Genomic DNA, 24,800 nt, shown 5'->3' on the forward strand with positions numbered 1-24,800 from the left:
GATCCAGTGCTCTTTCTGTCATACTAAACTGCCTCAGTAGTGTTAGAGGATGACCCCCCTTATGAATGAATATAAAAAGTACCATCATTCTCAAAGTTTAATGTATTTGGGGGAAAAAGTAGTTGAATAATAAAATGTCCATGTGTCTGTAGACTTTCTTCCTAGATGAGACAAGATCGTATCTGCACCTTAGAAAAGGGTTCCTTTGTTATTATTTGGTATTTATCTCAGTGCTTGAGGGAAACCAAGGTGAAGCCAGATATCATTGCATATCTAGGACAGCCTTGCAAGTCAGCAAAGGAGACCAGCCCCATTTGCTGCAGTTGTATCGCTGAGGGACCACTGCATCATTTATTAGACGTGCACAGCTTGGGATAAAAAGCACTGCCTTTTTCCAGGAGTCCTCTTGGTATTAATATAGCTACATGATGACATCTTGGTGAGTCAGTAGAGTCCTCAGGAGGAGGAGGATGCCGGTGGACAGGCAGTGCAGATGATCCAAAAGCCAGCCTCCCCTTCTCCCCAGATGTGCACATGGCCAAGCTTGGTTTTACCCACTCTCTTCAAAGATGAGTGGACTTGAGGTCAGGAAACCTGAACAGGAAGACCAGTTAGGCTGTTTAACCAGCCGGCTGAATTTTGACCAACCTATTAACCTTTCTAGGTTCTTGTTTTCTCACTTGTAAGGTAGGGAGAATAGTGTCTACCTTACAGAATGTTTACAAATACTGCAGAATCGACAACATGGTACAAGAGTGGTACATTTGTACATTGTTCTTCCTCTAGCTTTGACAAAAACTGGCTAGTTGAATTGACTGTTTAGAAATAAATCAACCCCTACATTTTGTTTGTTTATAGACCTTTCCTAATTTTGAGAAGAAATTTGTATTTTCTCTTCCTTGTATAATATTCATTTGTTTTGTAGTGAAAAGTTGCCAGTACATTTTCAGATACAATCTTTAAAAAGGTGGCCACTAAATCAACTTAAAATACTGCTAGCGTTGCTCTGCCCACCACCCAGAGTGGGCAGGGCATACCTAAGAAGGACATGACCAGTGCACTTTTCCCATTTCTGAAAACCTTTGGGATGCACTAGCCATTCGGGAAGGCTATAAATCATTATTTTAAAGAGAGGAAGGACGGGAGGGGGAAGGAAAGAAAGAGAGGAGGGAAGCAGGAAGGTGGGAAGAGAGGGAGGGTTGATGGTAATGATGTCTGCCCATGGAACTGGCACCTGTGCTGGCCAGAGGGATTAAGGTTTTGAAGGCACACAGGTCCAGATTGTGACATGGAAAGCCAGATGTCTTCTGAGACATACCCTGTGAAGCTCTTCTTACCTTTTCACATTACCCTCATATTCAAGGGACCTTATTGTGCTTCAAAAGTTCAGGCTCTGACCTATCATGCTATTTTCTTCAGAACATGGCAGATCACTTATTGGGTCCTTAAAAAAACTCCCTTTTATAAACTTACATGGTAAAGTAAGAGTGGACACAGGCATAACCTAAACTTTTTGTGTCAGTGTTTTATAATGTGTGGGCTTTACCAAAGAGTTGCTTTAAGATATGGCCCTCTGGACCTATGATTTGAATCCTGTTCTTTGTCCTTTCCGTAGGTGCTTGTCTTATCTCATTTTTATTGTAGCCCCTTCTGGGGGTTGTGCTTGTTGGATGAGGCAGCATGGTAGGTAGGGGGTGCGGGGGGCTTTCTGTTTGCATTCACTGGCCCAGAATGCTGTGGTTTTGGCCCCTTGCTCCATGATACATACTATCAACTAGAGATGGTTTTGAATTATTTACTCTGGACCTCAGCAAAATAGGTACACTTAAATAAAGATTGGAGAACGGGAGATTGGATATTTTTCCTCCTGAGATTTCAAATGTAAGGAATAAAGAACTTTTTGAATTAATGAATTGTTTTGAGGCAGTGGGGGATCTTCCCAGTTGTTCTAGCTTTACAAAATTAAATCTATTTTCTGAACTGTATGGTGGGAAGATATTTTTAAGGTACATAATTTCTGAAAATCTCTTTGTGGTAAGCTGTTAGTGGTTGTGGATTTTTTTTTTTTTTTTTGTGCTTCAGTTAATAATGAGGGAGTTTTCCATTAATATTCCAAACCATGTTTGCCAGCGGATACAGCAGGTGAAGTGGTAAAATTATGGGCCCATCAAAAATACTTACGCTTCCTGTAATATGATATTAAGTTTAATATTTTTATAAACGTCACTGAATTCTAATTTCACTAAAGTAGCAAGCATGCTTCCATTTGTAGTTCAATTATGTACATTGGTTGCCTGTGTACGAAGCAAATTAGAAATGCAAAATATCTGTGTGTGGAGGGGGGCATTGGAAAGAGTCATTAAAGATAACAATATTTAGGTACAGCTGTACTTTACTAAGTGTACCTTGGGAATTGAAAATGAATTAAAGACAAACACAAAACTCCCAGTGTCTGAATCTGTGTTTTAAATTAGAATTCAAAGAATTAAGGAGCAGTATTCCTTCCTGACATACAGCCCTTTTCAGCACTCTTTTCAATCACATTTAAAGCATAAAGTTTTTCCAGTAAAATTCTCGGGACAGCCAGGTGCGATGGCTCGTGCCTGTAATTCCAGCACTTTGGGAGGCCGAGGCAGGTGGATCACCTGAGGTTGGGAGTTCGAGACCAGCCTGACCAGCATGGAGAAACCCTGTCTCTACTAAACATACAAAAGTAGCTGGGCATGGTGGCACATGCCTGTAATCGCAGCTACTCAGGAAGGCTGAGGCAGGAGAATTGCTTGAACCCGGGAGGCGGAGGTTGCAGTGAGCCAAGATCGTGCCATTGCACTCCAGCCTGGGCGACAAGAGGGAAACTCCATCTCAAAAAAAAAAAAAAAAAAAAAAAAAAGTCCTCAGGACAGAGCATGAACATCAGCAGCTCTTCTTGGATGGAAACATTGATCAGTTAATTTAAATGGATAGTATTGTGATTAATAATTAATCCTTTTAAGATTTCCCTGACTCGGTTTAATGTAGCTGTTTGGTGGCCCTGGACCAGTCAACCGGGGTGCACCTTTCAGGTGATTAGCACTAGGGTATAAGCGCACAGAGCCCTTAGACAAAGAAGCCAAATATTTGTCCATCAAGCACTGATAGTGGGAGCTGCATTTGGGGTGTTTGGGCTTCTTAACAGCAACATTCTTCTTAGTTTGATTGTTTGCTTTGAAAGTCTCTGATAAGCGAAACTTTTTTGTAAGTGGTTTCCATGAACCAGGCTTATTACTCTCAGATAACAACAACTCACATTCATACTTTAAAAGATGTCTTTAATCTTTTTCACCAGATGAGATTCTGGTTAAACAAAAAGTAGAAAAAGGAAAATTGCCAACAAAAATTCAGCTTAATTACGCTTTTAAGGGTTTTTACACGTTTACTGTAATACTTAGCTTTTTAATGAAGAATTGTTACTTTTCTTGTGACTATGACACAGTTTATTCTTTACATTTTCAAATATCAAGATCGAGAGGACTTACACATTTCGTCTACCTCAGTTAGCTGAAGGTAACTTCAACTATGTACAGCATAACTGAGAAGCAAAAAATAAGCAAAGAAAATTTTAAGAAGCCAAAAGTGATTTTCTTTTTGCTCATTACGGGTCCTTGCATACTTACACACTTGAGGGCTCTCCAGTCTTGAATGTTGTCTTGTTTATTCTTACCTTAGACTTACTGTTAACCCTGTCCTGGTTGCCAGCCCATCACAGATCAGAATAAAGGGAAAGGGGTAGAGAGGTGGCCACATTGAAAGTGGCCCGTGTGACAGTGCGTAGCAGACAGTGGATGTGCTGGGCAAGAACACCACAGAGAGCAAGTGCAGAGCATTCAGAAATAACAGTGGGGAGCTGGAATTCCTTAAGCCTCGGGGAACTGTTCTCCATGTTTTAGGTGATCAACCCAAGAGACACAGCTTGTAGGTTTCACTAAGATGGTATATAATGGGGGTTCACGTCACAACATAAGAGTAATCAGAAAAGGGGTATGTTGTATTCCGTTATAAATGTTAGAGGAGACTGAAAAGTATGTTGGATTTTTGAAAAATATTTACATTTTAAAAGATATTTATAAAAAAGAGTGAATAAGCCTTGTTGTTTGGCCAGTGCCTGTAGATAGCAGTCCTAATCTTCCATTGATACTGGAGAAAGGAGACCTCACTGTCAGCACATTTGTACTAGTCTCTGCACAAATAAGTTAATCAGACTGTGAGGAGTTTGTTTTCTAAGACAGAATACAGAAACTGGAAAATCCTGTAGAGAACACAAAGACTCTTCAGCATTAACTGATTTATTAGTAAATGCAATTCATTATTTACTTGCTAGACTCAGAGTTCCATCCATGGGCCCCTGAATAGGCAGAGGTCCACCAAGGTGGTCATGAGCTCAATGTTTTGAGGACCCTAAAGGAAATGATAAATTTGCTCACAGTCTAAAATGTCCAGCTTCTTTGCTTTAGGCTAGCATTATATCATCTTGTTTAGGTAATGCTGGTTATCACCAGCTCATCAGGAGCTCTGCTTGGCATTTATGTATCTGTGTCTTTGATTAGTCTCAAAAAAGTGGATCAGTGACTTCATTCCGATCCTATAAGCACAGTATGGCAGAGGACAGTCTTTATGCAGGCTTTGTGAGAGGATGGGGAGTGCGAGACTGAGGGCACTGCCATCAGAAGCTGGAAGCCCTATCTTGCCCACTTGGAAGGGAGGGAGTGACTCTGGGAAGTAGGACAGAAGAAAAGCCAGCTGGTGGGGGTAAAGGAGGGTTTCTTCTTTGGGCTTCTCCAAGGATATTTCTAGGGAGAGCATGATTCAGGAACGCTTTGAATGTTGGAAGAGAAGAAGGTGCAAACCTGTCAGCTAATGAAAAAAATGCAAATTAGCACCCAGAATGTGAGCTATTAAAACATTAAGTTCTGGTCTCAGTCTCACTGGGGAGAAAAGGCAAACATGTCAGTAGGAGCTTAGGAGTCTTGGAGTTGACAGTCTTCCAGCAAAGTAAGGTGCCCACAGTAGGCACTGTGGTATGAAATGCTGTTTCAGCAGGAACTGTGATGTTAGGGGTATAGTACAGCACAGATTTTCCAGGTGCAGGCCCTGGGCCAGCAGCAGCAGCAGCAGCAGCCCACCTGGGGACCTGTTAGAAATGGGAGTGCTCATTCTCACTCCACCCCTGCTAACACAGAAATTCTGGAGGTGGGCTCTAGCAGTTAGTGTTGTAGCAGACATTCCTGGTGATTCTGATACTCACTGAAGTTTGAGAACTTTTCCCTCCAGGGTTCTTATTTACATCTTATTATATTTATATATTTATTTATTTTTGACAAATTCTCTCTCTGTTACCCAGGCTGGAGTGCAGTGGTGCCATCTCAGCTCACTGTAACCTCTGCCTCCCGGGGTCAAACGATTCTCGTGCCTCAGCTTCCCCAGTAGCTGGGATTAGAGGTGTGTGCCACCATGCCCAGCTAAATTTTTTGTATTTTTAGTTAGGGATGGGATTTCACCATGTTGGCCAGGCTGGCCTCAAAACTCCTGGCCTCAAGTGATCTGCCTACCTCAGCCTCCCAAAGTGCTGGGATTGCAGGTGTGGGCCACTGCGCCTGGCCTTATTTACTTATTTATGGAGTTGGGATCTTGCTGTGTTGCTCAGCCTGGAGTGCATGCCGCTCTCATACCTTACTGTAGCCTCAAATTTCTGAGCTCAAGCAGTCCTCTTGCCTCAGCCTCCCAAGTAGCTGGGACTACAGACATGCACCACCGTGCCTTACAGAGGCATATTCCTTACAGAGGTTCTGTCAGAGGATTAAGTCCTGGAAGATGGGGTATATTGACATGTGAGTAGAGTAAGGGAGAATCAAGAGAAACGTGTCAGGGAGGGCTGACATGATAAGAGGAGACTTTGATGATGATCGGAGAGCGTCACTGGGTCTAAGGACATAGGGGCATGGTGTGTAGCCTGAGTGACGTGCACACCTGTTGGAGCAGAAGGGAGGCCTCCAATAAGAGATACCAAGAAATCCAAGAAGGGCCAGATTGTGAAAAGCTGAACTGATTGCCTTTTACTTAGGACATAGTTACTCTTACAGGAGGTTTTTGATTTGAGGAATTAACGTGATACAAGTAGGGTATTAAGGTAAGATTAAATGTGTGGAGTTTGTAGGGGCTAGGCAGGGTGATTTGGTTGGGAAAGAAACTAGAAGAAACTTGGAAAAATCTCTTAGTTGGGAGAAATCTAGAAAGATCTGTGGGCCTGAGCTGAGATTGTGGGCACGCAAAATGTGGAGAGAGAGATTTCGAAGATAAGATTCTGAGATTAAAAAAAAGTGAAGCATGTGCCGTAGTGCTTGTTAGACTTTATTTGCTCTGTTGCCATTATGATGCAGATGAAAGTGATCTGTGATTTGCTTGGGTTCTCAGAAGCAGCATTTATGCTGCATTTAATCAAGTCACCATTTCTCCAAGAGGTGTGTGTATATGTTTTAAGTAGCGTATCTTCTGCATTTCTTCTCTGTTCAGGAAACTCTGATCTTATTGATCCAATGTTTTATGACCCCAAAGGCCCTTTCTTAACAGGATCCCAGTTTGCAATCTGTAATACAACAGGCGTTGTATCACAAAGCATTAATGTGGATGAGTAGTGGCCTGGCTTCTAGGCTGTCTTCTGGTAACAGACTTCTTTTTAATGTAGTATCAGCAGATACATTTTAAAAGTAGGATAGATGGTTCATTTAAGAGGGCTTTATCATCAGTATCTCTGGTATTCAAGTGAAGAGATACTGGTGAATACCATTTGGTGTAGCATAACAGTGCTTAAACTTTTTGGTCTCGGGACCCCTTTACATTCTTAAAAATGAAGACGCAGCTGGGCACAGTGGCAGGCACCTATGGTCCTAGCTACTCAGGAGGCTAAGGCGGGAGGATCACTTGAGCCCAGGAGTTGGAGGCCAGACTAGACAACATTAGCAAGACCCCATCTCTTAAAAAAAAAAAAAAGTGAAAGTGAAATAAGTTAATGGGAAACTGTTTCATAACCTGCCATGGAAAAAAGTACATAGTTTCTGTCACAGTTTGCATGTATGGAGCTGAAAGAACTAATGATTAGTAGCATTCTGTCATGTTTTTATAAAGTTCCCACTAACAGGATAGAGCAAATTGAATTTGACATGAGATGATAGTAGCTGAAAAATACAAACTATTTGATGTGAGTTAGGGGCCATGTTAAGCAGGATGTGGATACCGAGGTACTCCAGGAGTTTATGAAGTTTCACAGAATCTGGGTGTCCTAGATCTTCACTGTGGCTCACTGATGTAGGAGCCCACAAGCCAAGGAGAGCTGGTGGTGGCAAGCACCCCCCTTAGATGTTCCAGGCTGGTAGAAATATCGAAGTGACTCTTTGGGGGCTGAGCTGAGATTGTAGGCATGAAAAATGTGAAGAGATTTCTTTTCAAAGATGAGATTCTGAGATTTAAAAAATGAAGCATATGCCATGGTGCTTGTTAGACTTTTTTTTTTTTTTTTTCAAAGCAAAAACCTTTTATCAGATCAAAAACCTCCCATAAGTACCCACCTTATACCTAGAACTTCCTGAAAGTTAACATGCCAGTAGGGCACAGTTTTAATTTCCAATTGAAAAGTTTCCATTCAACAGTATATTTAGGCATCTGTGTATATATATCTGCTCAGTCCTCTGCTTTTGTAGAAGGGCTGTTGGACCTGCTACCTCAGGCTGTTGCCGGGGCTCCGTTAAAGTGATTGTTTACACCCACTGCCTTGTGTGCTTGCATGCCTGTTAATGTCTTCTCCCCTGCCCATGAAATGGTCCTTCCGGCCGGGCGCGGTGGCTCAAGCCTGTCATCCCAGCACTTTGGGAGGCCGAGACGGGCGGATCACGAGGTCAGGAGATCGAGACCATCCTGGCTAACACGGTGAAACCCCGTCTTTACTAAAAATACAAAAAACTAGCTGGGCGAGGTGGCGGGCGCCTGTAGTCCCAGCTACTCCGGAGGCTGAGACAGGAGAATGGCGTAAACCCGGGAGGCGGAGCTTGCAGTGAGCTGAGATCCGGCCACTGCACTCCAGCCTGGGCGACAGAGCAAGACTCTGTCTCAAAAAAAAAAAAAGAAATGGTCCTTCCATGTCTACACTGTGGTGACTTGGTAGGTAGGATGTTCTAGGCCTGGAGCTGTGCTGGTGACATCTGTAAGGTCTGCAGTAAGGGGGCAGTATATCTCAGACAGTGCCCTTCTGTGGAGGTAGAGCAAGCAGTTGCAAAGGCGTTTGATTAGAGGAGCATAGGTAATGCCCCATTCCTTCCGTAAGGAATGTGTGTGCATGCATATGTGCTTCTGTTTTCACCTGAGGGCCAGGTACGTCCCGAAAACTCAAGACCTGGTTTGTGTAAATCTCCTTTCTCTTTTTAAACTGCAGATTCTACCAGGACGGGTACCAGTGTGTTATTACTTAACCGCATTGACTTACTTAACCATATTGTTTACCTCCTGGAGGGCCTGTGAGACCATTTGTTGTAGCATAACAGTGCTCAAACTTTTTGGTCTCAGGACTCCTTTACATTCTTAAAAATGAAGACGCAGCTGGGCACAGTGGCAGGCACTTATGGTCCTAGCTACTCAGGAGGCTAAGGTGGGAGGATCACTTGAGCCCAGGAGTTGGAGGCCAGTCTGGACAACATAGCAAGACTCCATCTCTAAAAAAAAAAAAAAAAAGGACCCAAAAAGCTTTTTGGTTTGTGGGGTGTATCAATATTATATTAAAAATTAAACTGAAAATTTGTAAAATTAAGAATAACACAATTACATGTTAACAGTAAGATTTTTAATGAAAAATAAGTTTTCAAAAAAATTAGTGAGAAGACTGAAACTTGACGCGTTTTTCCATTTTTTGCCAATTTCTTTTCTTTTTTTTTGAGATGGAGTCTGTCGGTCAAGCTGTAATGCAGTGGCACAATCTTGCCACTGCACTCCAGCATGAAGGACAGAGTGAGACTCCATCCTCCCAGGTTCAAGTGATTCTCATGCCTCAGCCTCCCGAATAGCTGGGATTACAGGTGCCCGCCACCATGCCTGGCTAATTTTTGTATTTTCAGTAGAGACAGGGTTTTGCCTCTTGGCCAGGCTGATCTCAAACTCCTGGCCTCAGGTCACCCACCCACCTTGGCCTCCCAAAGTGCTGGGATTACAGCCATGAGCCACCGTGCCTGGCCTGCAAATTTCATTTTTCTTTTTTTTTATTTTGAGACAGAGTCTCGCTCTGTCACCCAGGCTGGAGTACAGTGGTGCAATCTTGGCTCACTGCCATCTCCACCTCCCAGGTTTAAGCGATTTTCCTGCCTCAGCCTCCTGAGTAGCTGGGATTACAGGCATGCACCACCAAGCCCAGATAATTTTTGTATTTTTAGTAAAGAAAGGGTTTCACCATGTTGGTGAGGCTGGTCTGGAATTCTTGACCTTAGGTGATCCACCCACCCCTGCCTCCTAAAGTGCTGGGATTACAGATGTGAGCCACTCCGCCCTGTGGCAAATTTCTTTAGTGTCTGTTTCAATAGAAGACAGGCTGAATTCTCATATCTGCTTCTGCATTTAGTCTGTTAGGATGTGTTCTTTTGGTGAATGCATATGGAGAAAAACTGCTTTCACCACAAATAATGTAGTTGGAAAAGGGAAGAGTATGTTTAATTGCTTTTTCAGATAAATCTGAACATTCTTCGATACTACACCAAAACTTGACAAGTGTTACTTTCTTCAAGGTTGTTAGTATGATGTGGAATCTGAAGCCATGTCTGTGACTTTTTGAACATTGTTTCACTAAAATACATCAGTCTCTCCTGTACTTTGAATGGATTTTGTGATATCATGCATGGATTGTTTGGAAACCATTTGCTGAGTGTTGCAGAGCTTCCAAATGTTGGCATATTGCATCATACACTTGCAAAAAAATCACATTCATTTCTTTTCCTGCTGATCTCATTGGAAAAGTCTGTAAGTATTTGCAGAACCATGAAGCTGTGGTTGGCAGATAAGTTTTCCACAATTATAATTTTTGCCTGAAAGCTTGTATTTTATCATTGGCAATAACTACTGTAAATTGTTTTTGTCTAGAGTCAAAGCTGGGTTTGAGCCCTGGCACTCTTGTTTAATATGCTGTCCATGGGACCCAGGTGAGCCCACTTAGCGCCTTTCTAAGCCCTTATCTTTTTTTTTTTTTTTTTTAAAGAGACTGGGTCTTGCTCTGTCACCCAGGCTGGAGTTCAGTGGCACTATCATAGCTCTCTCTCTGCAGCCTCCATCTCCCAGGCCCAAGCAGTCCTTCCAGCTCAATTTCAGCCTCTCAAGTAACTGGGACTACAGTCTCTCCTGTACTTTGAATGGATTTTGTGATATCATGCATGGACTGTTTGGAAACCATTTGCTGAGTGTTGCAGAGCTTCCAGATGTTGGCATATTGCATCGTACACTTGCAAAAACATCACATTCATTTCTTTTCCTGCTGATCTCATTGGAAAAGTCTGTAAGTATAGGCCACCATGCCCAGCTAATTTTTTTGTGATAGAGATGAGGTCTTGCTTTGTCGCCCAGGTTGGTCTTGAACTGAAGTGATCCTCCCGCCTTGGCCTCGCGAAGTGTTGGTATTACAGGTGTGAGCCACCATGCCTGGCAGTCCTTATCTTTTTATCTTGAAAAAGGAGACATGTGCTGCTTTGATGGATTGTTGTGAGTCGTAAATGGGAGAACTAAGGATAATGTGCCTTCTATGGTACCTATTACACAGGAGACATGCGTAAAGGTTCTTTTCCTTTCTTTCCTTCTTGGGCCATCATGAAAGTATTGGGGATGAAGAAGCTGAAGGATGGTGGAGAAATGGAAAGGAAAGGCCTGTTTTCCCTTGGGGCATTCTTAGAACCCAGGCAGAGCTCTGGACACAGTGCCCTTGGCTGTACTTTTTTACTCCCACTGCCTCTAGGAAGGTGATGAATGGGAAGGGGCACGCAGAGCTTCCTGGGGCTGTTTTTTGGGGGTGTGTTCTGTTTTCTGGATCCATTGGTTTTTTTTTATTTTGTCTGAATAGCTTCTCTAAAAATTAGCATTTTCCTTAGATTGCTGTCATGTGAGCATCAGGGCTCTTTACAAATAAACCTTGTTCCTCCTCAGAGCTCTCCAGAGTGGTAGACTTGGGAATGGTGCAATAGCTGTTCACAGCTGGGAGAACAGAGGCTCAAAGGGAGATAGTGTTTACTACTAGATCTGTGCCCTGCCAAAAATCGAGGAGTAGTTCAGGTCAAAGTTCTCTTCTTTCCTAAACTGAAAAATACCAGAGCATGATTTTGTCACAGCCAAGCAAGACCTGAAATTCTTAAAACTGAATTTACTTTAATTTTAGAAAGGGAATGTTAATCTAACAGTATATCCCAGCTCCAAAGAAGGTTGACAGTCCCTGTCTAGGAAGGTTCACAGCGTATGTGAAGACACTGGTTCTTTACTTTATAATGTGTGTCTTCCTTATTGCAGTCTTGGGGGCAGAAAAACAAAAAACAAACAACAGAAAAAAACACATTGGGAATTTAGCTTTCAGAAAAAGCATTGACCTTCCAGTCTGGTCATTTGTCCCTGAGGTTAAGTGTCAAGCCCAGGTAGGTAAATGTTCCAGGTCTGTCTATAGGAAAGTTCAGCTCTTGCCAGTTCAGTGATGCCAGAGGAAGAGTTACGTTAATAAAAGGTTTACTTCCTGACAGTTATTGAATTTTGTCCTGAAGAAGTCTCCCAGCAAGGCTTCCTGTAGCTCAGGGCACTCAGATGGGTCTTGTGGGCAGTGAAGCTGTCTGGGTGACTAGGGACACCAGTGCATTGAAGTCAGGTGCATGGTTAGGTTTCACTGGACTTTCTCTGTTCCCATGATGGAAAGTGCCACTGCATCCCTGAGAGATGGATGGGGGAAGCTGGTATTTCTGTCCTGTTTTGTGAATTGTTCCATTAGCTTTGTCATGGGGCCTGGGTGCCAGATATAAATCTAGCTCGTGTTGGAGTGACTAGTGTGGCGAAAGGGGTGTAGACTGCACTTGGAGTCATCAAGTCTTGGCTCTTTGTCCCAGTGTTGCCGCTTCCTGATATTGTGACTTTGAGGGAGCCACTTCACTTTGTGGAATCCCAGATTCTTCATTTGTAGACCAGGGCTATCCTGCTCTCTATCTGCTGCTGACTGTGGTTGATTGTGTGACTCTAGAGGAAGCACCTGGGAAGTTCTAAGTTGGGGTTTCAAGGTGAGAGAATGCTGATGAGGGCCCAGCAGAAAGGTAGTAGAAGCGCTGCTGGTGAGAAGCGTAAGGCTTGTACTGTCAGAGGACAAGGCACCAGTCCTTTGTGGTGGCTGTGAGCTTAGGTCTCCACACCAACTGCCTGGATTTGAGTGTGCACTCCACCAAGGTGTAACCTTGGGCACATTCACCTCTCCGTGTTCATTCCTTTCATTTGAAAAGTAGACACTGGAATAGCCCCTCTCCCCCCACAATAGTACCTACTTTTTAAGGATTAAATGAGATAATGGTAGACGTAAGGGACAGAGCCCAGTTTCTGGCACATGGAAACACTCAGTCCATGCCCATTGTTGTGGTCAAGGCCACAGTAGGCTTTCCCTGCATGTGAAGTTGTTTCAGGGAACTTAACTAGATGTGTGGATTAGCCAACACCTTGTAGCAAAGTAATGTATTTTAAAGCAGCCATCATTTGATAGGAGTAGGCCCAGCTGTACTCTAGGAAGTAGGCTGAAGGCAGCCAGTTGGGGTAGGAAGGCATCTTCCTCCATGCAGTGGGTGTGACTCATCCACAGGATCCTCCTCTATGTGAGATTTCTCTAGGTTCTTAGGGAAATAAAAGGGGAGTGTAAGCTGATACTGTTTTCCCTGCTGTGTGAGTGTCCTGCTTGTAAACATTTTCTAGTATTGTATTGGCAAGATTGTATTTCAAGGATTACCTTGATTAATTATATGAGAAATGGGTTGGAGAGAAGCTAAAACAGTTCCTTAAATGTTCTCAAACATCTTAGATTATTCCGTTTAATTCCTGAAAAGATCATTTGGATATGTTTTCTTGAGCAAAACAGGCAGATGGTGTTGCTACCCAGTTTCCCAATTCTGTAAGGCCTATAGCAGACATGTATGGTAGGCTTGCAGTAGTGAAAGATCCATGGACTAGGAATCAGAAGACTGGGTCCTCGGCCTTATTCCCAGCTCTGTCATGCCCTGATTTTGTGGCTCTTAGGTTGGTGACCTGCAAAATGGAGATGTTAGTCACCCTTGCTTACTCCACCAGGGGCGTCCATCCTAAGAGATAAGAGAATGCTGGTAAATTGCTTTACAACCAAAGTACAAATATTAGCATAATAAATGGCACTGACAACCAAGCTCTGACCCTCCTAATGAAATATTTTCTTTCTCAGTGATGTTACAGCCTTTCGATTATGATCCCAATGAGAAAAGTAAACACAAGTTTATGGTTCAGTCTATGTTTGCTCCAACTGACACTTCAGATATGGAAGCAGTAGTAAGTACTGAATGCTTCTTATTTTTTTCAGTAATAATAATTTAAAAAAACAATTAGATATGGAATTGTGGGTGCATGCATTTCAAAATATGTCAAAATTGTTTAAAAGGGAATAGTTTTTTTTTCAAGGAGGTTTGTACTTTAACTACCTTTATGGTTTTTCTAAAACTTTGAGGAATAATTTTAACATTTTATGTGACTTTCTAGAAGGCTGTTCTTTTCTGACCTTTCTGAGCTCAGTGTGCTTCAGCAGCTCCTTGCGCTGGTGGCTGGTGTCTTGAATGGTTAGGGATTGCCTCCTTTTGCCTCTCTTTTCTGCCCCAACAGAAAAGGATACTTTTCATTGTCCCGCCTTTTCTTACTGTGTCTTCTCATCCCCTACAAACTCAAGAGCCATGTGAGAATGTCAGTGCTGAATGTCCTCACCCATTTAGACATACGTGTGTGTGGTTTTGTTCTAGTAAATATGATTATTTTCCCCCTGCTTAAATATATGTTTAACTTTTCTCTAATTTTGATAAAATTAAGATGGCTTCATTTTTATAAAAGAAATAAGTGATATTAGTGATGGTTTTGGAAAAAAAAGAGTATAATGGGCATTCCCACCAAAATGAGCTTTTTATACATTTGAATAAGTCCATAGGCATTCTGGGGCTGGGAGTTGAATTGAAATGTACAGTACAACCCACAGCCCCAGCAGGGACAGATGCGTTTGTCCTTACAGTTCGGGAAAGCAGGACAGGATTGCCTCATACCACTGGTATTGCTCTTCAGTTTTGGCCAGCCCAAAGGGGGGCCCCGAGTCATTCATGGCAGGCCTGCCCACCTGAGTCTGCTGTTCCTCACACCATACTGCAGTTCTCCTCTGACTGAGTTTCATACCAACTCAGGCCAAGCCCACCCCATGCCCTATTTCACCACATAGTCTTTTGTTTTAGTTCTGGAAAAGCATCTCCACTGGTGTTTCACTTGTAGGCAGAAAATGAAGGGGGAGGCCAGATATTTTTGAGTTTTAGAGAGATCAGTGATAATAGGCTGTCTTCTTTTCATGAGAACAATTCTTATGAAAAGCTTCTCTTTGATTTTCTGCAACATGATGTGTTAATAACTTCATGTTAATTTGTGTGATCAAAGAAACATGGCAGATAGAAAATAATGGAAGATCCAAGGGTGTGTTCTGTTTGGCTTTTGCTGCATGGCATAGTGGAAAGAGCATGGGCTTGGGTATTTTTGAGCTGAGTTCTTCCTTTGACTAACATTGTGGCTGGGAGCAGGTTTTATTCAGTCTGTTGAGGTTTTGATCATTTGTAAAATAGGAATAAAAATGCAGCTCACACGATGGTGAGTATGAAGTGTGCCTTGTGTAAGTGCCTGGTCAGTCTAGTGTCTGACACTTGCTTATCAGAGTGTGTAGTAGGCCAGGCACTGCATATCCAGTAAAGAGTCATTTTAGTTCCTTGTATGATTATTTTTATAATAGTTTACATTTTTTTTTTTTTTTTATAAAATGTACATTGTGGGAAATTTTGGAAATACACAAATGAAAAAAATTTAAAGTGACCCATAGTTCTTTTCTACTAGGTCTAACCATCATTAATAAGAGCTTTGTGTTTTTCTTCCTTTTTTTTTTTTCTTTTTTTTTGGCAGTGGGGAGACATGATCTTACCGTGTCACCCAGGCTGGAATGCAGTGGAGTGATCTCAGCTCACTGCAGCCTCCACCTCTTGGGCTCAAGTGATCCTCCCACCTCAGCCTCCCAAGTAACTGGGACCATAGCAGCGCACCACCATACCTGGCTAATTTTTTGTAGAGACAGGTTTTCTCCATGTTGCCCAGGCTGGTCTCAAACTCCTGGACTCAAGTGATCTGCCCACCTCAACCTCCCAAAGTGTTAGGATTACAGACGTGAGCCACTGCCCCAGCCTGCTTTTTCTTTATTTTAAAATGTTTTTCTTTTTATTGTAAGATACAGAAAGTTGAAAAAATAGCACGGTGACCACTCATATAACTTTTACCTAGATTTACCATTTGCTAACTTGTTGTCACATTTGCTTCCTTTCTGTCACAAACTTTCTTATTTGCTTAAGATGCAGATTTTATGACACTTCACCCCTAAATGCTTCAGAGCAAGGACAGTCTCTTATATAGCCATGATACTATTAATCATAGCTGGAAAAATTAACTTTAATTCAGTAGTAGTATGTGATAAATTAATTTTCATTATTTCCTAGTTGTTCCAAAAGTTGCCTTTAGTAGAGGACACCCAAACCTTTTTGTTTTTCAAACTTTGAACTTTTTTTTTTTTTTTTGAGACAAAAGTCTTGCTCTGTCACCAAGGCTGAAGTGCAGTGGTGCATTCATGGCTTGACCTCCACCTCAGCTGTTCGAGTAACTAGAACTACAGGCATGCCACCACGCTGGCTAATTTTTAATTTTTTTGTAGAGTTGGGATCTCACTCTGTTGCCCAGGCTGGTCATGAACTTCTGGGCTCAAGCGATCCTCCTGCCTCTGCCTCCCAAAGTGCTGGGATTACAGGTGTGAGCCACTGCACCCTGCCCAAACTTTGAACTTCTTTTTTTTTTTTTTTTTTTTTTTAAGTGTCCAGGCCAGTTGACTTACAGAATGTCCCGTATTGTGGATTTGTTCGATTATTTCCTCATGATTAAATTCAAGTTAAATGTGTTTTGGCAAGAATATTCCATAGTCGGTATTTCATACCAGGTTGTCCTGCTGTTGGTGATGCTGTTTGATCACTTGGTTAAGACAGTGACTGCCAGCTCTCCCCAGTGTCAGAGCACAAAGCACGTTTGCCCCTATGGTTAATAGGTCATCTGTGATACTCTGAGTCATCTGATACTTTGAGACCACGTGAATATCGTGAATATCCTGCTTGCCAGCAGTCTCACCTGGTGGTTTTAGCATTCAGTGATGATCCTTGCCTGATATTTTTTTGACTCATGTGGTAGGCACACGTGTACAGATGTGTGTGTGCAGAGGAGCAGACTTCAGTATTCTTTGTGGTTTCTTCACTTAATATTCTGGACATTTCTTCCATCTAACTGAATGCTCTTCAGCATCATTTGAGTGGCAGCATGCTATTCCATTTAGTGGATCTCCCATAATTTTTGTGGCAGTTCCTTAGTGTCCCACTTTTTGGTTCCCGCTTTTGATTCTTGGTACCTGTGTTACACTAGCTGCCTCTTGCATGGTTTTGGGAAGGGTTGGAGGCACGGAGGGTGGGGGATGCCTTCTTTTTCTGTATCGTAACCTTGCTGCTATCCTGGTCTATGATCCTAGAATACCCTGTAATTCCCATCCTCTGCTGCCAAAAGGAGAAGTTATCAGGAGCATATCCTCTTAGGACATGGGATTTAGCTGGGAAGGTGCTGTCACTACAGCCTGGAGGGATGGAGATGGGTCTTGGCGTAGAGATAGCCTAGACACTGCCACAGTGACAGAGGAGGGATTTGGTAATGAATGTGTTCCGTTGGTAGTTGGCAGAGTGGTTCTAAAACTACTCCCAGATAATATGTGCTTACACTTTCTAGATATGCCTTTAAAATAAGTTTCATTTTCTCATTTTAATTTATTATTTTTGAGACAGATTCTCTCAGTGTCCCCCAGGCTGGAGTACAGTGGTTCTATCATGGCTCACTGCAGCCTCCCTCCTGGGCCCAAGTGATCCTCCCACTTCAGCCTCCTGAGTAGTTGGGACCACAGGCATGTGCCACCATGCTCAGTTAATTTTTAAATTTTTTTTGTAGAGATGACGTCTCCTTACGTTTTCCAGACTGGTCTCAAACTGCTGGGCTCAACCATTCCTTCCACCTCAGCCTCCGAAAGTGCTGGGATTACAGGCATAAGCCACCACGCCCAGCCTAAAACAAGTTTTATTTTCATAAGGAGAGCCAAGGTTACCTGGTCATCCAGACATTATTTAGAGGACTCCTTTTTGTTCAGTGATGGGCCTCTCCCGTAGAGTAGCAACATGGGGAGCATTGGTTGACTTTAAGGAGTCAGGCAGCAAGACTTTCAGGGTTTGTGAAGTGTAATAACTATTTCGAGAAAGTGAGTGTATTTAATCTTGTCATGTTACAAATATTGGAATCTCAGCAGACTTCAGTTCTTTATTTGATATAGTTCTGGGCTTTCTCATTAAGAGTATTTTTCTGAAATTGTCAGTTATAGGAAGAAAGTTATTCTTTCACCAGGTTAATAATATCTTGATTATTAAATTTAAATTGTTTTAGTGGAAGGAGGCAAAACCAGAAGACCTTATGGATTCAAAACTTAGATGTGTGTTTGAATTGCCAGCAGAGAATGATAAACCAGTAAGTATGTTTATAGTTAACAATAATTGAATGTTGTAAGCTGATACTTATTTGCATACCATTTCCTGCAAAACCAAGATTTCAGTTGGAAAATTATTTTCCTTTATCTGATGTCCGAAGAAAAAAAATAAGCTGAGGTCAGCAAATAAGTGGGCCTTTATGAAATCAGCCTTTGAAAAACTCAGGGAAAGACAACTGATTCAAACAGTGTTTCCCCTTGAAAAGTGCAGCCCGATGGCCGTTGAGATGTCATAAATCCTGAAGAGCTTCTATGGCCTGGCGAAGGTATAGGTTGCTGTTAAACAGTGGGTGAGTGTAAAGCAGGGAATAATTTGCCCTTTATCATGGTGCTTGATGGACGGGTGGGAAGCTTACAGGTTCCCTTGTTTTACAGAGTGCCCTGTCAGCCTCCCTACCCCTTTTACCCTGTCTATCTCCTCAGTCAAAGGCTGCTTTTAGATGAGGATTTCTCAAATTCAGCATTGTTGATATTTGGGATGGATAGTTCTTGGTGGTGGAGGTTGTCCTGTGTACTGTAGGATCTTTTATTGATAGCAGCATCCCTGGCTTCTGCCCTCTTGATACCGGTAGTACTCCCCAGTTGTGACAACTAAAAATGTCTCCAGATATTGCCACATGTGTCCTGGAGGGCAGTATCAACCCCCACTGAGAGTGATCTCATTCCGGTGTTGCCTGCGGGGAGAAGGAAGGAGCCCCATCCTCTAGGCTGTCTGCTTTCCCCCTTGATGGTCCTCCCTTGTGACCAGTTGAAGAAAGGAGACTGTATCTGAAATGCTAATTTGGACTTCCCTTCAACCTAGTCGAAAACATTTTAATTGTTATAAAAACACCAAAACTGTGAAAACATGCAGCATATGAAACTGTCTTAGCCGTTGATAGCTGGAGTTGGGAAATAGAAGTGCCCTGAAATGTTCTGTGAACAGTATCTATGCTGGTCTGTGGGAATGCTGTTGATTTGTGTCAAAACTACCTGATATTTTATTTCTGCTGAATCATTTACCACTATTATTACCGTGTTTCTTTAAGTGGATAGTGGTCTTTTTTTCCCTCTTGCCAGTGTACGTTCTGTCACAGGAAGGTCAGTTTCCAAGTTGTGAAACTTGTATTCTGGCCTCAGCTCTGTGATAGGTTGACTTGGTAGCCTGGGGCCTTGCTTCACAGGGCCTACTCTTCTCATCTGGAAAATGATGGGTAGAGCTAGATTCCTGGTTTTCAGTTTGCTACCCAGGTCAATGATCGTCAGTTACTTTTCCCTGACAAGCTGCGTGCTTCCATGCCCTCCCTCCACTGACTGGCTGTCATCCCCAGTAAATCTCAAGAGGGGTTCATAGCTCAGTCTTGGCAGGGGAAATGAGGGTAGTATGTAACTTCCCAAGAACGAAACATTGCAGACACTGAGCTTGTTTCACTTTCATCCCAGCTTCCAAATGCTAAGTTGGTAAAATAATTCGCCCTCTGTCTACTGCTCTCCCAAGCCTCCTACATCCTAGGGATGTTCACATCTTTGTGGTGACAGTAATTTGTGGCTAATAATTCCTGAGTTTGCACAATTACAGTATGCTAATTTTTGCATGGCAGGAATTTGATAGTGCAATATACACAGCCCCTTTTCTCTTTCTTTGAAGTATTAGTCTCAGCCAAACTTCATTATTTACCCTTATCCATAATTTCTAGGGCCCAGTTGCTTTAGATTATTAAGATACCAAATAAAATGATCCATTTTAAAAATAAATGTGACATTTTACAGTGTGGATGAAATGCTACCACGTTTGGTGTTTGCTGAGAACTACTTTGCATAAAAAAGTCCTTTATTACATGGTTGGTGACACTTAGGCTTTCATTTGTTTTTGAACAGCATGATGTAGAAATAAATAAAATTATATCCACAACTGCATCAAAGACAGAAACACCAATAGTGTCTAAGTCTCTGAGTTCTTCTTTGGATGACACTGAAGTTAAGAAGGTTATGGAAGAATGTAAGAGGCTGCAAGGTGAAGTTCAGAGGCTACGGGAGGAAAACAAGCAGTTCAAGGTAATAGTTTATTTTCTGGTAATCTACAGAGAACAAGGGCATTTTCACTAGCTTCTTGGGTGGGGAAGTTGATGAGCCAGTGAATATATAGATTTCTTTTGCTTTTGGTATTTGGCTGTTTTTTTCTCCCCAGGGAGAAATTTCCATGGCTTTCATCAGATTCTCAAAAGGGTCCTTGGATCTGTCTAAATTAAGAACCACTGTCCCTTGATCAGAAGTTTCTCCACTGTTTAAGCTCTTGTCGCCTTAGAAAAAAAACAAAAAAAAACTCGGCCAGGCACAGTGGCTCACGCCTATAATCCCAGCACTTTGGGAGGCCAAGACGGGCCGATCACAAGGTCAAGCGTTGAAGACCAGCTGGGCCAACACAGTGAAACCCCGTGTCTAATAAAAAATAAAAACAAATTAGTTGGGTGTGGTGGCGGCCACCTGTAATCCCAGCCACTCAGGAGGCTGAGGCAGGATAATCGCTTGAACCCAGGAGGCTCAAGTTACAGTGAGCTGAGATCGCGCCACTGCACTCCAGCCTGGGTGACAGATCTAGACTCCATCTCAAAAACAAAACAAACAAACAAAACCCTCCAAAATACACACTTTCCATTAGTGTAAATTGAAAATAAATGTTGAGACCAAAATAGCAGTTGTTATTTTGAATATGCATTTTTAAACCCCACGCCATCCCCATTCACTTGGGTGAGAATCTTTTTTTCAGAGGGTAAGTACTGACCTATACTCTGATTTAATGCAGGTATAGTTCTGATTTTAGAAGACTCTAAATAGGTCTGGGCAGTTTTGGCTCCTCAAACCGTTGATGTGGTGATGAGCTTGGAGGTGGGGTGCCTCAGTGGATAGGAGGTGGAGATTATGGAAAGAAAACCTGAGCCTCTAGCTCGTGGATGAGGCAGTTGGCGTTGGCAATGGAAGGTTGTATTGTACTGAGTAGTGAAGAGGGGAGGCAGCGGGTGCTTCTTTTGGCTTGGAGGCTTGTGGTGGTGTGGAAGTTGCTCCCATCCAATATGAAATAGCTCTGAATCTGTGCTGGTCACAGCATCTTTTAGGCCTCAGTTTGCTAAACACCTCTAAGGCCCCTTCCAGCTTTAAAAGTATGAGTTTTCTTCTCTTTTACTCTTGACAATGAGGTAGATATAGGAGAACTGACAACATTTGGGAAATGGCATCATCTTCTTCCTTTGCGGTGATCTTAATTTGCCTCAGTCAGTAACTTCTTTAATGTGTAAGTAAATTGTGAAGCCGACACTACGTTTTGACTAACAATCTAAGCTATGCCTGAAGCTTCTCCTTGAGTGTATTTCTCTTCTGAAACAGAGTTCTGTGCTGTTTAAAGTGGTAAATAGGTAGAAATAGCTTCTATATAACCCAATAAAATAAATGGTGTAGTTTGCTGTTATTTTTTTAAGTCAGTCGGACACCACCAGTTGTTTATCACTGTGCAGTGATATTGCCATGCCCCATGAGCAGAATATCCTTAAAATATGATCAGACTAATCTTGACATTAGAAGATTCTTTATCCTGCCAAACGCTGCCTTCTTGTTTTGTGTTGGTTTATTCTGTCATCTGGACAACAAATGAGGGTCTAATACGTGCCTGGCACTGTGGATTCAAACACGAACAGTCCCTGCCCTTGAGGAGCTCTCTGTTAATGGGATAGCAGGGAGAGACATACACAGAAATTATTATAAGCCAGTGTGATAAATGTCCCACAGAGATAGCAACAAATTGCAGGGAAAGTCAGCTCCGTGGGACTCATCTGCCTGTGGTCTCCAGGACCTACTAGGTACTCGGGTGGATGGGAGAGAATGGAAGGAAATGAAGAAAAGAAAGTACAGCTGGTGTGTGGGGTTTGGGGATGAGTAGATGAGGTAATTAGCAAGAGATCTTTCAGCAAAGGTGAGTCTGGGCCAGAATAGAATGGCTTGATGCATGTCCCTCTTCAGGGATGTGGGCTTGGCTTTGAGAGCATGGAAATGGCATCATAGATCTACATGGTAACTTGCAGATTCTTAGGGAAGTGCAAGGCAGTTGTGGCAGTGGAGGTGAAGGAAGAAAAAAATTTTCATTTCTTACATATCCATGTAGTTTGGGGACAAGGGGAGGGTGGGGGATATGATCAAGTATCTTTATATGTGTGGAAAAGAATGTTGCTTCTTCAATGAGAAATCTATGCATTAAGTAGAAAATATTTGAGATGAGTGTACCAATATTTTAATATTCCAAATATCATTTGATCCAGCATTCTGGATGTAGTTCATCAGGTACCAGCTATGTACAGAGCTCTGCATTTGAAAGCTTCCAGATGTCCCACTTTTAGATTTTTTTTTTTTTTTTTTTTTTGATACAGAGTCTCACTCTGTCACCTCAGGCTAATTTTTGTATTTTTAGTAGAGATGAGGTTTCATCATGTTGACGAAGGTGGTCTTGAACTCCTGAGCTCAGGTGATCCATCTGCCTCAGCCTCCCAAAGTGTAGGGATTACAGGGATGAGCCACCGCGTCCAGTTGACTTTGTAGATTCTTATGATTTGTGTATTTATGTCTTGGGAAATGCCTCTCATTTAAAAAATTGATGATTTGATCAAGGAAGGCTATTCATTAGAGGCAGGAAGGACAGAGAGGTTGGGGTTGAAGAGAAGCATCTGAAAGACATGGCCATAAAGGTGGGTGGGGCTGAGGGTGCAAAGGGCCCAGTTGACCCTTTTAAGAACTTTTTTTCTGTAAATCATGGGAAACCAAGGAGCACCTTGTTTAGATTTCTGTTATAACTAGCAGCATCAAGTGGAATGCATGAAAGAAAATAGGGGACTGTTTTCTCTATGGCTTCAGGCTAGCCCTTTCCCCTCTGTAGCCTGCAGTTTCTTCATTTGCAAAATGAGGTTGGACCATATCATGTCGTCCAACACTGGGCATGAACAGCCCATCCTGTTAAGCTGTACGGTTGACTCCCCTTTCTGGTGCCTTGGCTTATCTTTGAAATGTGCGTTTGCTCCCATAGGAAGAAGATGGACTGCGGATGAGGAAGACAGTGCAGAGCAACAGCCCCATTTCAGCGCTAGCCCCAACTGGGAAGGAAGAAGGCCTTAGCACCCGGCTCTTGGCTCTGGTGGTTTTGTTCTTTATCATTGGTGTAATTATTGGGAAGATTGCCTTGTAGAGGTAGCATGCACAGGATGGTAAATTGGATTGATGGATCCACCATATCATGGGATTTAAATTTATCATAACCATGTGTAAAAAGAAATTAATGTATGATGACATCTCACAGGTCTTGCCTTTAAATTACCCCTCCCTGCACACACGTACACAGATACACACACACAAATATAATGTAACAATCTTTTAGAAAGTTAAAAATGTATAGTAACTGATTGGGGGGGGAAAGAATGATCTTTATTAATGACAAGGGAAACCATGAGTAATGCCACAGTGGCATATTGTAAATGTCATTTTAAACATTGGTAGGCCTTGGTACATGATGCTGGATTACCTGTCTTAAAATGACACTCTTCCTCACCTGTTGGTGCTGGCCCGTGGGGAGCTGGAGCCCAGCGTGGTGGGGAGTGAGGTCATTTCCACACAGTAGTCCCCACGTGGCCCACTCCCGGCCCAGGCTGCTTTCCATGTCTTCAGTTCTGCCCAAGCCATCAGCTCCTTGGGACTGATGAACAGAGTCAGAAGCCCAAAGGAATTGCACTGTGGCAGCATCAGACGTACTCGTCATAAGTGAGAGGCGTGTGTTGACTGATTGACCCAGCGCTTTAGAAATAAATGGCAGCGCTTTGTTCTCTTAAAGGGACCAAGCTAAATTTTTATTGGTTCATGTAGTGAAGTTGAACTGTTATTCAGAGATGTTTAATGCATATTTAACTTATTTAATGTATTTCATCTCATGTTTTCTTATTGTCACAAGAGTACAGTTAATGCTGCGTGCTGCCAAACTCTGGTGGGTGAACTGGTATTGCTGCTGGAGGGCTGTGGGCTCCTCTGTCTCTGGAGAGTCTGGTCATGTGGAGGTGGGGTTTATTGGAATGTTGGAGAAGAGCTGTCAGGAAGTGTTTTTCTGGGTCAGTAAATAACAACTGTCATAGGGAGGGAAATTTTCTGTAGTGACAGTCAACTCTAGGTTACCTTTTTTAATGAAGAGTAGTCAGTCTTCTAGATTGTTCTTGTACCACCTCTCAACCATTACTCATACTTCTAGCACCCAGGCCCAAGTCTGAGCCTAACCTCTCCTTAGGGACCTAGCTTGGAGTCAGGACGAATGGATTGGGCTGCAGAAGGTTAGAATCGAGGGCACCAGCAGTTGGGGGTGGGGAGCAGTGGGAGAGAGAGACTCTTCAGCTAATCCTTCTAGTACTAGTTGAGAGTTTGACTGTGAATTAATTGTATGCCATAAAAGACCAATCCAGTTCTGTTTGACTATGTAGCATCTTGAAAAGAAAAATTATAATAAAGCCCCAAAATTAAGAATTCTTTTGTCATTTTGTCACATTTGCTTTATGGGGGGAATTATTTTATCATTTTTATTATTTTGCCATTGGAAGGTTGACTTTAAAATGAGTTCTATCACTGGGAAATATGTGTTTCATGATTTAAATGTACGTGTGTGTGTGTGTGTGTGTGTGTGTATGTGTGTGTATATATATATATATTATTTTTGGTTGTCTTCAGCTGACAATATGAAAAATAAAACTGCTGAAAAAGCTGAGCACCTGGTCACCCTTGGCCTTCCATTGCTTTGGCCTTCAGTAAAAAGCAGCCTCGCTTCTGGGTCAGGGAACCATGCCATTGAGACTAGTAACAGGTGTTCTGGGCACAG

At 42.5% G+C, this 24,800-nt stretch overlaps 1 protein-coding gene across 2 annotated transcripts in view; it reads left to right on the forward strand.

Annotated features, from left to right (window-relative positions):
* The window catches only part of VAPB (VAMP associated protein B and C), a 57,265-nt gene extending 32,814 nt beyond the window's left edge, over positions 1 to 24,451 (forward strand). Inside the window, exons 3-6 of one of the 2 annotated variants that reach the window (XM_033186871.1) lie at positions 13,478 to 13,581; positions 17,833 to 17,913; positions 19,790 to 19,966; positions 22,977 to 24,451. In XM_033186871.1, coding sequence (XP_033042762.1) covers positions 13,478 to 13,581; positions 17,833 to 17,913; positions 19,790 to 19,966; positions 22,977 to 23,135 — 521 coding nt within the window. In that variant the 3' untranslated portion in view covers positions 23,136 to 24,451. The remainder of the gene's footprint in view (positions 1 to 13,477; positions 13,582 to 17,832; positions 17,914 to 19,789; positions 19,967 to 22,976) is intronic. The other variant, XM_033186872.1, reaches the window with a different exon arrangement.
* Positions 24,452 to 24,800: the final 349 nt, after the last annotated feature.

The sequence above is a fragment of the Trachypithecus francoisi genome, unplaced genomic scaffold, assembly GCF_009764315.1.
Source record: "Trachypithecus francoisi isolate TF-2019V2 unplaced genomic scaffold, Tfra_2.0 Lachesis_group21, whole genome shotgun sequence".
Lineage (NCBI taxonomy): Eukaryota > Metazoa > Chordata > Mammalia > Primates > Cercopithecidae > Trachypithecus > Trachypithecus francoisi.